This window comes from Mobula hypostoma, chromosome 21, assembly GCF_963921235.1.
Source record: "Mobula hypostoma chromosome 21, sMobHyp1.1, whole genome shotgun sequence".
NCBI lineage: Eukaryota > Metazoa > Chordata > Chondrichthyes > Myliobatiformes > Myliobatidae > Mobula > Mobula hypostoma.
In genome coordinates this window covers 13,904,066-13,917,051 of record NC_086117.1, presented here as the reverse complement: position 1 = coordinate 13,917,051, position 12,986 = coordinate 13,904,066, and the positions used below count along the sequence as shown (strand labels likewise).

General features: G+C 45.2%; 1 protein-coding gene across 1 annotated transcript in view; it reads left to right on the top strand.

Annotated features, from left to right (window-relative positions):
• The window catches only part of phf19 (PHD finger protein 19), a 51,175-nt gene extending 38,573 nt beyond the window's left edge, over positions 1-12,602 (top strand). Inside the window, exons 12-15 of the mRNA XM_063073451.1 lie at positions 943-1,045; positions 4,032-4,117; positions 5,388-5,489; positions 5,692-12,602. Coding sequence (XP_062929521.1) covers positions 943-1,045; positions 4,032-4,117; positions 5,388-5,489; positions 5,692-6,022 — 622 coding nt within the window. The 3' untranslated portion in view covers positions 6,023-12,602. The remainder of the gene's footprint in view (positions 1-942; positions 1,046-4,031; positions 4,118-5,387; positions 5,490-5,691) is intronic.
• The last annotated feature ends 384 nt before the right edge of the window (positions 12,603-12,986 follow it).

The window sequence follows — 12,986 nt, the reverse complement described above, 5'->3', positions numbered from 1 at the left end:
GTGGGAGCATTTCACACTGGTGCAAGTACAGTGGTGGGAAGTTATCCTCTCTGGTTTGAGAGCCTGATGGTCGAGGGTTTTTATACCACAATTCCAGTATCTGCTATGGTTGTCTTTTTTTTTGCTGTTTTCAACTTGCTGTCATTTCTCTTCTGGGAATATTCCCCTTGGAGAAGCGGTGTTCCTCTCTACGATGGGATTTTCTGACTATCTGTCCTGCCTTAGTTACCCTCAATTTTTTTCCATTTGCCTTCTTTATTTTGTTAAGACCATATTATAGGAGCCAAATTTGGCCATTTGGCCCATCGAGTCTGCTTCACCATTTCATCATGGCTGATCCACTTTTCCTCTCAGCCTCAATCTCCTGCCTTCTCTCCATATCCCTTCATTTTTTGACCAGTCAAGGATCTATCAACCTCTGCCTTAATTATACATAAAGACTTGGCCTCCACAGCTGCCTGTGGCGAAGAATTCCACAGATTCACCACTCTCTGTCTAAAGAAATTCCTCCTCATCTCCATTCTAAAAGGATGCCCCTCTATTCTGAGGCTGTGTCCTCTGATCCTACTCTCTCATCATTGGAAACATCCTCTCCTCATCCAGTCTACCAAGACCTTTTCCCATTCCATAGGTTTCAATTAGGTCACCCCTCATTCCTCTGTATTCCCATGAATACAGGGCCAAAGCCATCAAACTCACTTCATATGACAAGCCGTTTAATCCTGGAATCATTTTTGTGAACCTCCTAAGGTACGGCCAAGTCCTCTTTCCCACTTAAATCAAGTTTACTTTCTCACTATTCTGGTTTTGACAAGGGGTGGTTGTCCTAAACCGTTAACTCTGTTTCTCCCTCCGCTGATGCTGACTGACCTGCTGAGCATTCCTTGCATTTCCCGCTCTGTTGCCTGTGCTGAGTACTCACTTGTCTTTGTCGTGTTGCAGTCCCCTGCCAGAAGTCCCACCACCCCGCAGGCGGCAGCTTCCGCTGAAATGGGGGAGAAAGAACAGGAAATCGAGCTGGTTTCTGCAGGATGCCGTCCCAAAGGTTAGTCGCACAATCTGATGCTGGGGAATCACTGCACCAGGTTCTAACAAACCAAATAATGTTACTTCAGTCTGAAACCGGAGATCACTTTCCTACTGTGAATTTGTGTCCAGAATCTACCACCACTGTTAATTTAAAAAAAAGACTAGACATTTGAGATTAAAGCAGAAAATGCTGGAAACATTCAGCATCTGTGGAGAACAATGCTCAGATTCTGCCGGGCATGGTGAGCATGTAATTTTGGCACAGGAATATGAGGTGACACTTGTGGGCTGCCCCCTTGGGCTATGCTGGTTGTTCACGCAAGCGAACGCATTTCACTGTGTTTCAACGCACACGTGATAGACAAATCTGAATCTTGAACCTGGCCTCCTCCTGAACCGTGAACACCAGGAGTGACCTGGTAGCAAACCCTTGGCCATGTAAAGTCTAAGGTCAATCCCAGGGCTGATGCAGGGGGGGATTTCCCCGAATTACATACACAGTGATGGACTTGCAAGATGAGGGAAGTTGGAACACAGAGGCTGGAGGGGAGATTTCCGCTAGTAAACAAGACTACAACTTGGGCATGTAGCCTCAAGTTTCAGGGGAATAGATCTGGGATGGAAATGAGAAGAAACTGCTTTTCCCACAGGGTAGTAAATCTTTGTAATTCCCTACCCAGGGAAGCAGTAGAGGCCACCCCATTAAATATATTTAAGACACAGTTGGATTTTTATTTTGCATTACAGGGAATTGCGGGATATGGGGAAAAGGCAGGTGGGTGGAGATGAGTCTATGGCCAGACCAGCCATGATCTTATTGAATGCTGGAGCAAGCTCGACGGGTCAGATGGTCAACTCCTGATCCTAGTTCTTGTGTTCCTGTGAGATTTAATTTAAGTTTCCAAAATTATGAGTGTTTTTGATCGAGGAACAAACTTGACACCACTACTGGTGAGTCAATAAACTAAGAGCATTCTTTAGTAATCGGAAGAGGAACCAGTTGCAAGATTAGGGTAATTTTGTAATTTGTTTTATAAGTTGTTTTGATTTCCAACCCTACGCCTGAATTACCTGGAAACAGACCATTGGGAAGGGTCTTTACTCTGCTTCATAAGAAATTGAACAGGAACAGTAGTAGATTTTCAATCCTTTTAGATCATGGTTGATAATTTTTCCCTGCACAGACCCCTTAAACCAGCAGTTCCCAACCTGTTTTTATGCCATGGACCAAGCAAGGGGTGTGTGGACCCCAGGCTGGGAACCCCTGCCTTAAACCCCATCTCCCGTTTTATTTAACGGCTGTCTCTGTATTGAACATATTAAGCAACTGAGCCTCCACATCTAACTTCAATGGAGAATCCAAAAGTACACCACGATCTGGACAAAGAAATTCCTTCTCATCTCTGTCCTGAACGGCCAACCCCTTAATTTGACTCGGAGCCAGGGGAAGATCTGCTTTATCAGTTCCTGTAGACATAAGCCTTTTCCTGTCCACTCTATGAGTCCTTGCTTAAAGATCAAGTTCAAGATTAATTGTCATTCAAGCGTACACATGAATACCGCCGAATGAAATAGTGTTCCTCCAGGGCCAAGGTACAAAACACAATACTGATAGTCACACACAGCACAAAGTACATATAGCACATATAATTACAATAACACATACACTCTCAGCAATATAATATCCAGGTGATCTGTTGCAGTTAGATGGCCTTTTGCAATGTCATCTTAAATGGAGCAGGGCTCAATAGGTCTGCCCGGATCTCATTCCCCACTTGACCTTGGGTGACATTTTTTGTAAACACAAAAGATTCTGCAGATGCCGGAAATCCAGGGCAACACACACAAAATGCTGGAGAAACTCAGCAAATGAGGCTGCATCAATGGAGAGGAATAAGCTGTCGACCGAGAAATGTTGATTGTTTCCTCCTCTCCATAGATGCTGCCTGACCTGCTGAACTCCTCCAGCATATTGTCAGATTTATTGTGTTGCCTGGCTGTGGTGAAGGCACATTTATCTACAATTTGTGACAGTGTTTGAGCTCGTTGTGAAGGCAAAGAAATGGGCTGGGAAGAGACCTATGGAGCATAAATACTAACCTGGGTGGTCAGGGTGAATGGGTGGTTGCTATTCACTATGCTCTGGTTAAGTTGTTGAAATACGAAGTGGGTATTTCAGAGCCCAAGGGATAGTCCTTAGGTCAAGGCATTCACTAAGAGCGCTTGGTAAAGAGGCCTATAAATATTGTACAGCACTCCTCGAAGATGGGAAATTTCACCCTCTGCCAAAGTCTTAACAGCAAAAGGAATTCCTCTGGAAGCCACTCAAGATTGGCCACTGATCATACTTCGTGTGATAAGGATCTTTAAAAGATTAGCTTTATTTGCCTCAAACGTACCTACAGTGAAATGCAACCAAGAGAGAATCTGCAGATTCTGGAAATCCAAGCAACACACACAAAATGCTCCAGTCCTGCTGAAGAGTCTCGTATCAAAACATTGACTGTACTCTTTTTTTAAAAAAAAATCCAGCATTTTATGTGTGTTGCTTGGATTTGCAGCGTCTGCAGATTTCCTTCTGTTTGTGTCTGGCTTGCTGAGTTAGTACAGTGAAATGCGTTGCTTTCCATCGATGGCCAGCACAGTCCGAGATGTGCTGGGGGCAGCCCGCAAATGTTACCATGCTTCCAGCGATAACAGAGCATGCCCACAGCTTACTAACCCTAACTTGTACACCTTTGGAATGTGGGAGGAAATCAGAGCACCTGGAGGAAACACACGCGGTTGCGGGGAGAATGTGTAAACTTCTTGTAGATGGTGGAGGGAATCGAACCCGAATCTTGTAGCACTAACCGCGACTAGGATGTTGTTGATGAAAATGATCATCATTGTACATTTGAAGCAAGCTGATATTTCGCTTTGGTGATGTGCTTCAGAAGCCAATAATGATTTGAAAATAACCACATTAATTTCTCTTTGTGATTTCACTTTTCCAACTGCAGAGTGACTTCTCCACAGCTGAGAGCACAAGCTACCATTTGGCAAACATATTTGACTTTACAGTGGATGACATTCAGAGTTTGAGGAGGTGAGTGACTTCACAAGGGGTAACAGGCCTGTAGTAAGGACACAAGGAGGGCCATATGTCTCCTGGGACAGGCTGCTCTGGACTTTTACCAGTGCTTCCCTCAGCCAATTGATAGAGGAGCTCAAAATTATAGAGTGATAGAGCATTCCAGTAGAGAAATCTGTCCTTTGGCTCAGTTAGTCTGTGCTGAACTGTTATTCTGCTCGGTCCCTAGGACCATAGCCCTCTATACCATGTACTTATCGGAACTTCTCTTAAATGTTCCAATCGAACGTGCATCCACCACTTCCGCCGGTAGCTCGTTTCACACTTGTACCACTGAATGAGAGGTTCACCCTCAAGTTCTCCTTAAGTATTTCCCCTTTCACCCCTAACCTATGACTTCTAGTTCTGGTCTCACCCAGCCTCAGTGCCGTAGAGCACTACAGCACAGCAACAGATCGTTATTTCCGTGTAGTCCCGTCACCTTGACCATTGCCCTCCATACCCCTCACATCCCTGTATTTATCCAAACTTATCACCTCAAAATTCACTTGAGCCTGCCTCCACCACTTCCAATGGCCACTAATTCCACACTCACACCACGTCCTAAATGAAGGAGCTCCCCCCACGGGTTCCCGCTTAAATAATTCTCCTTTCACCCTTAACCTATGACCTCTAGTCATAGGTTACTGGAGGTGAGAGGGAAGAGATTTAGTAAGAATCTGAGGGGCAACCTTTTCACCCAAAAGTTGGTCTGTATATAGAAAGAGCTGCCAGAGGAAGTGTTTGAGGCATGTACATTAATAGTTAAAAGATACTGTGACAGGTACATGGATGGAAAATATTTACAGCGATATGGGCCAATGATACTAGCTTAGATGGGAATCTTGGTTGGCGTCAACCAGAGAACCATTTCCATTCTTTATGAGTCCAAATCTGCCATCTCCCTGGTCAGACCTGCATGTGAAGCCAGGTCTTGTCCCTCAAAGCCACTTGGTTTAATTAGGATGGGCAATAGATATGGCGAGAAGGCAGGTGTATGGAGTTGAATGGGATCCAGGATCAGACATCATGGAATGGTGGAGTAGACTCGATGGGCTGAATGGCCTAACTCTGCTCCTATGCCTCGTGCTGGCTTTGCCAATGCCAGGTATAGATCATAGTTCTAGTGAGGCTGGATCCTGGGTGCCCAACTACTTCTCCACCGCTGACCCTTGAGAAACCACTGGTGCCATGATTACTTGCTCCCATCCTTCCAGAGATTTTAGTTCCTCCCTTTCCTCATCAGTTTCAGTGATCGCTCTGAGGGAACCTTTAACTCGGACCTCGATTCGACGGACGCAGCAAGTACTTCTGAATCTGCCTCAACAAGTGTTTCTGGGGACTCCCGGTAAGAGCAAAAATGTTCTTCTGCAAATGTTTTCATATCAGTTTGCAAACGTTTGTTAGTTTTGTCCGCGACTGAAGAAAGATTTGTCCTAACCCACCTTGGACAGGCAGTGATGATTCTTTCTGTGTGTTGGGAGGTTACAGTGGAATCTGGGAGACTGTGCATTATCCTGACTGCCTGTACTTTGTTTTCTTGCCTGCAGAAAGACCACGGGGAGTCGGAAAAGAAAGGCACCCATGGAATATTCGCTAAACACCAAAAACAGTCGCAAGGAAACCATCTACACACATACAGCTAATGGAATGGGCCGGGCGGAACAATCGAAGGATAACAGCTACCTTAATGCCCACACCTTTGATAGTATGAGTGCTGACGAAACCTCACTGTCCAACCTTAAATCCTCCATCACTAGTTATTTTGGCGCGGCCGGCAGACTGGCTTGTGGTGAGAAGTTCCAGGTCCTTGCCCGCAGGGTGACCCTGGATGGGAACGTGCAGTACCTCGTCCAATGGGAAGGTGCCACTCCGTACTGAGGCATAACCAGCAACTCCATCCAGTAGCCACAGGGCCACCGTGATTCAGAGCCAGGGCTGGAAACTCTCCGGTGCCTGCTACAAGGTGAAAACTGGCTACCGTGGAGTCATCTTATTTACCAGAAAGAGTCATTTCATTGAAGATTTGAGATCTCCTCAGCAACTACTGTACTAATGCATTTTTAAAAATTGGTACAGAAGTCTTCTTTCGCTGCTAGTTGTAGCTAGCGTTAGTTAATATCCAACTGAGGAGCATTTTTTGGTGCAATCCATATGTGCATTTGCCCTGAATGGATACCGGACTGGCTTTGACCAGCTGAGCGAGCGACTTGCCTTCATCCACTGAGTAACATCGAACGTGGAGTTGATGTGGAGATTTAACCTCTTCGACAAAGTGAACTCGGCATCCCACGTGGTCTACCTTGGCACCCGTCTCACGGGTTCCTGTTTCTCTTTCGGGGATTACATCGCTGACGTGGATCACCGTGGCTGTCTTGCGGCTCCACAATTTAAGGATGGGGTGTGGGGAGGTGGATTTGTGCTTTGGGGAAGGAAGACTGGAAGCTTTTACTAAGAGATTAGGGTGGAGGTGTGATTGCCGTGAATGTAAGTGGATTGTGATTTTTGCAAATTTTTTTTTTGAAAAGCATGAAGTCTGAGATAGCAGTGATTGGAAATGGATGATATGTACTGAGAAGGTGCGACTAGGCCTCGAGGTTGACCTTGTGGGCTCCACTGTATCTGCTGCACACTTGGCGCTTTTTTTATGTAATCTATTTCCATACACAGCTCTGCTTTAGATATAGAATCACACCAGATTGTTATATAGCCAGTTGTGACTGATCAAAGTACACCTAGCTTTTGAAGGCTGGCCTCGGCTGCTGGAACTTAACTGTTAGCTGTGCTTTATTGCTTTTGGCAAAGGCCAGCTGCCTTGTCTATTGGCTGAAGCAACGTCTGACAGGGTAAGGTGATACACAGTTGAGCTGTTGCTGCTGTAGGTTACCCCCCTGCCCCCCTCCTCCCCTGGGTACCTACACGTCCCGCACAACCGTCAAAGTAGGGAATGTATGGGATGCTTGAGACAATGTGAAGTGACGACTTTTGAGGCTGCTGCTCTTGCTGTGTGGATCTGCCCTTTTTCTGTGGAGGCAGATGTCACACGCTGCAAATTTTTTTTTTACCCTTCGAGAACTGACTTGACATTCCTGCATCAACGTCCAAAGTAAAACCGGGCTGCTCGTTTTCCCTCTGTGGCTGTGGGCGTGGTGTGCTGGTCACACTGCACTCTCTAATCTTTTCCACCCCTCCTTCACCTGTAAGATCACTTTTGTTTTCATTTGCTGCTGCTCCCGTTCTGAATGGGGCAGTAGATGGGCTGAAGGGCCTGTTTCTGTGCTGTACTGCTCTGACTTTAACATCGGCATGAAGCTTTGCACTGTCCAGCTCCTCTGTGTTTATCCAGTGTCCTGCACCTTCGTCGTTAACCGGAGGGAGAGGGGAGGCATGGTATATTGGAAAGAATAGCTTAATTTAAAAGAGAGCATCCCACTTTAAATAAGGAGTGAACTTTTACCAGTCCTTCACTCAAGGGACTGACAGAGCAGTCAACTGCCCTCCCTTAATCGTGAAGGTTGACAGATACCTTTCTTAGGAAGGTATCACAGGTCACGCACAGTCTGGGCTGGTTCAAGAGCTGGGCTGGCAGTCAGGAGCAGGACACGTACACAAGAGATTCTGCAGATGCTGGAAATCCAGAGCAACACACACAAAATGCTGGAGGAACTCAGAAGGTCAGGTAGCATCTATGGAAAAGAATAAACAGTCAACACTTCAGGCCAGGACACTGATGAAGGGTCATGGCCCAAAACGTCAACTGTTTATTCCCCTCCATAGATATTACCTGATTTTCTGAGTCCTGAAACATAAACTGTTTATTTTTTAAAATTTATTTAGAGACACAGCACAGTAGCAGGCCCTGCCGGCCCAACTATGTCCATGTGACCAATTAACCTACTAACTTTGGACTGTCGGAGGAAACCGAAGCACTTGGCGGAAACCCACGCAGTCACGGGGAGAACGTACAAACTCCTTACAGACAGCGACAGGAGTAGAACCTGGGTCACTAGCGCTATAGATGCCACTTGACTTGCTGAGTTCCTCAACGTTGACACTTCTTTCCTCTCCAGAGATGCTGCCTGACTTGCTGAGTTCCTGCAGCATCCTGTGTGTTAATCAGGAGCAGGAATCTGATCAGATTGCTCTCTAACCTGACTCGAGATTTCAGACGTAGTTCACCCACATTGGGCGAGACCAGCACAGAGCAAGGGGTACACTCTGGACATCCAACCTCAGCTTTGTGCTATTTTTGCACTAAACGAATTGAGCAGTACTGGATGGCGTAGTGTCGCTACGATGGTTCACTTTAACAGAGAAGGGAGAGTCGACGTTAAAAACTGCAGAAGTGCCGTTCTGTTCTCAGAGGGTTGGGCTTTAATGTATTTGTGTGTGCCAACCTGGTGTTGCAATTGAAATGCGAAGGGACATTGGCTGCTTTAGTTCCTGTAGAGAATCAAAGTGTAAGATTTATATTGTCACAGTTAAATGTTTTTGATGCAAAAATGTAGTTCTACAAAATTCTTCTAAATACTTCTCAAGCACAAGAATTGTTACAGCTTTGGTAATGATAATAGCAGATTCCCTTCAATGAATGCCAAAGGTATTTTTAATTTTAGAAGGGATATGTAGTTCTCTGATATATCCCTTCTGCAAGAATTATTCATTTGACATTTGTTTCCAAAAACACTGGGGGCTTGATATGATGAGGACACATTAAGCTGTCCTTTAACGTCCTGTGCATTAGGTATTTAATGGAGATGGATCACATTTATTGGCTGAAAGTTGAGATGGCATTTTATATGTGCAATACATTGATAATTGTGAATATTGGCTCCTTTAACAGACCCCTGGCCAAAAATAGTTTGGTTATTGACAGCACTCCCCTTGGCTTGTCTGTTACTGAATTCCTCGTCAGTGTCTCCATCACCTCCTTATTTGACCTACCAAAGTATATTCTTCAACGACCCTCCAAGAGACTTATTCAGCACCAGGACCTGTTACACTATCACCTCCGGATCGTTAGTAAATAACTTAAACAGCTGCTTGATTTAAAAATTTTTATCCCTGATTTTTTTGTAAACTTTTTCATTGCCTCCTGTTACCTACAGACTCCTACAGCCCCCCCCAGGATATGTCTGCACCTCCTATATCTTGCCTCTTGATCATCCCCATTGTATCTGCTCTTGCCAAAACTCTGAATTCTCTCCTTAAGTCACGTCATCTCTGACCTCAATGTCAAGACCTTTGACAAAGCCTTTAACCTTACCCCATGGAGTGTCAAGTCTTGCTTGTAACCAATCCTACAAGGTGATTGGATTTTTACCATGGAGATGACTTAGTAAAGGGTTAGTATTGTGTTAGTATCCCACAGAGAAGGTGTTGCAAAAGTAAAACTGTCTCTGTCAAAAACAGTTGCTTAATATATGAGGAGTTTTTGATGTCTCTGGGCATGGAGTTCAGAAGGATAAGGAGGGGGGTTATCACATTGAAACCTACTGGATTCTGAATAGCCTGGATAGAGATCTGGAGAAGATGTTTCCATAAGTAACAGAGTCTAGGATCGAAGGACACAGCCTCAGAATAAGAGGATATTCCTTTAAATCTATGATGAGAAGGAATTTCTTTAGGCAGAGGGTGGTGAATCTGTGGAATTTGTTGCCACAGGGTCTGTGGAGGCCAAGTCTTTGGGTACAAATCTTGCTAGGTTCTTGATTCAGAAAGGGGGTTAAGGGTTATTGGGTGAAAGTGGCAAAGGAAAAGATCGGCTATGGTAGAATGCTGAAGCAGACTTGATAGTTTGAATGGCCCAATTCTGCTCCTGTGGTGCAGGTTTGGGGTGATGGCACGAGGCAGAATAATAGTTCAATACAAGCTAGCTCAGCCGAAGGGCATGTTTCCATATAGTGCTCCATCTCTTGTGGTCTAAGTACCAGTTAATCAAATGGAGACAAAGGGGGAGAAATTAGGCCCAGGCTGTTGTCGAATAAAACAGGAGGCCATTTTGGATAGATTCTTTTGTTTCTCTTTAAGTCTGCTTCAGTTTAATCCCATTTGCCTGTTCCCTACTGAAATAAATAAATCTACTGAATATAAAGTTAAATCCAAATGGGAAACCATCCATTTCCAATCTGATCTGGTCCCAAGCCCGAGGAAGTTTTTATACCTAACCATCGTCTGAAGCACAACAGTCCCAACCGTGATAGTATCCCATTGCAGGCTGTCACCCCAGTCAATACTGCTGGGCCCCAACCGTTCAAAACTTTGCGCAAAGCCCGTCAGCCATTTTCTTTCTCCTCCCATCTCTCATGAAGCTCGCCAGCTCTCCACCCTGCAAGCTTTTGGACCCAAGTTGCACTTCCTCAGACTTGCCACCTTAAAAGAAACACTCTGAATTCTGGGAGTGGTAGTTCCATTCCCAGATCGGTCCTTCGGCCGAGAGACCCTGCCTTGCAGCAGCTGTAAGGTTGTTAAAGACAGAGTCAGGCCAACCGCAGGGCAGTTTCCCAAATGGTCAAAACACACAGTCAGATCCTGCTTGGATGTGAGTGGGCCTGATTTTCATTCTCGGATTGTTCGTTGGCCTTGAACATCCAAACACTTTGGCTTTGTGGTGTTGACCTTTGAACCGGTGCACCTGGGCAGGGTTGCTTTGCCGTGGCACTCGTAGGAAAGAAAGAGAAGGCAAACATTCTGGGCCTCACAGGCCCAGAAACTCCCAGCGAATGAACCGCGTAACGGTGGCAACCGTCACCGACCAACCAGGTCATCAGCTAGGCCCACACAAGTTACACGAGGCCCCTTCTCTTGGAGCCCTGGCAGATGTCCTCCCCAGTGCCCTCAACAGCTCCAGCCTCCCGCCCAGCAACGAGATGTACTTTAGCAAACCCTGACCACCACCCACCTGTACCTCCTTTCCCCACACATTGGGCACACCCATCTCGGGCCCTGAGTTTCTCTTGGCAGAGCAGATGACAACAGATCACCTACACTGTATAAATAGGCCCCAAGGTCCCCACACAGAGACGGCAGCAGTCCTCCAAGGGTGGGTGAGCACTTGCCCTCCACCACTGGTGCTGGTTTCCATGAAGGGACGTACTGACCTATTCTGAATACTGTGAGGGTTGACGTTCATCCTTGCTTGCGAGCACCACTAAGCACTGAATAACCATAATAGACTCGCACAGCATGGCAGTGCAGAAACAGGCCCTTCAGCCCATCAACCTGCACCTGGACCACAGGCCTCCACACCCCCTCTCGTCTGTGTACTTAACCAAACCTCTACTAAATCAAACCTGCATCCACCACTTCGGCTGCCAGCTCGCACCACCCTCTGAGTGAAGAAGTTCCTCCTCAGGTTCCCCTTAAATATTTCACCTTTATACAATGACCTCTAGCTCTAGTCTCACCTGACCTCCATGGAAAAAGCCTGCTTGCATTGACCCTGTCTACAGCCCTCACCATAAATACAGGCTACACACATATCCTGAAACTCTAGTCCACTGACCTTTTTTTACTTTGGAAGCTTAACTGAAAAAAATTCAAGTTGCAAACTGCAATATTTATCTGAAAAGCCATGACCTGAGATGACAGTGTACAAAGACTTATTGCGCTTTGCCTAACATTTATAGATTCTTTTTGCATTTCCCCATTACATTATTGGGCAAGCACTGATCATTTCATAACCCAATTTTGAAACTTGTTCTGACATTCAAGGTTGAAAGCCTTGCATTTATATTTTGCCTTTCACATCGCCCCATATGTTCCAAAGCCCTTTATGTTCACTGATGTACCTTGGTAGTGTGGTTCCTACTGTTATGTAGGAAATCCAGCAGCCAATTTGCACACAGCAGTGTGGTCAAAACCAAATGAGCCATTTTTTAAAAAAAGCAATAATGATTACTGTCCTGTTCTTCGAACTAGCTACATGGATCTTTCAGAACCATCTGAGAGAACATAGAAGGAATGAGTTTGGTGTCTGTTCCTAAAGGATGGAGTCACTGAGAGTGTTGCTTGCATCACTTCGGTAATGAAGGCGAGAGTCGGCCCAGAACTTTGGGCTCAAGGTTTCGGAAGGGAAGTTAAAACTCCAAACCTTGATCACGAGAATCTTTTGGTGAAGGTTGACAGGAAGAGATGAGCTGTCAGCACCATGTCATCACCCACCTGGTACTGCTGCACCCGTTCTGAGTGTTTGATCAATACTGAAGTTAGAAAAATCTGAAAAGACAATCTGTGTACAAATGTTGCCTGCACAATGTGATCTGCATAATCATTAAAGGTTAACAGTGTTACTTTAAATTTTTACAATTCCATGCAATTACGCAATGTCATTACTCTTGTAACAAAAAGTGTATTCTTCATTATGCAGTTCAGTATTCTTTCCTGTATTACTCAGCTATGCAAAGCAATTGGCAATAAATTCTAGGGCTAAATTGTTGTTCTGCGCTATTTTAACCTTTATCCTCTTTGGACCATTTCCACCAAATAGATTTGGAAGGAGTGTAATTTATGCTGGAACTTGAAACCAAGATGTATTCTCAAATGTCTTTGGAGGTATTTTGATGAAAGGTGATCTCCTGAAGAGAAAAGGACTTAAAATTGAACAACGCCTATACTTTTCCGGGAATCTGGTGCAGCATTTCTCATTGTGTTGAAAGTACCTGTTGCCTGGACAGCAGAAGTGTTGACTTGTCAACTAAGTGAGTTCTAAGGTAATATCTGCTTCTCCTGGCCAGGGGTAGAGCTACGTTTGAATAACCAGGCATATAATTCCAAGTCTGATTGCAATAAATAACAGCTGCTTTTGGAAGTCCTCAGCAGGTCGAGCAGCCTCTGTAAAGAGAGA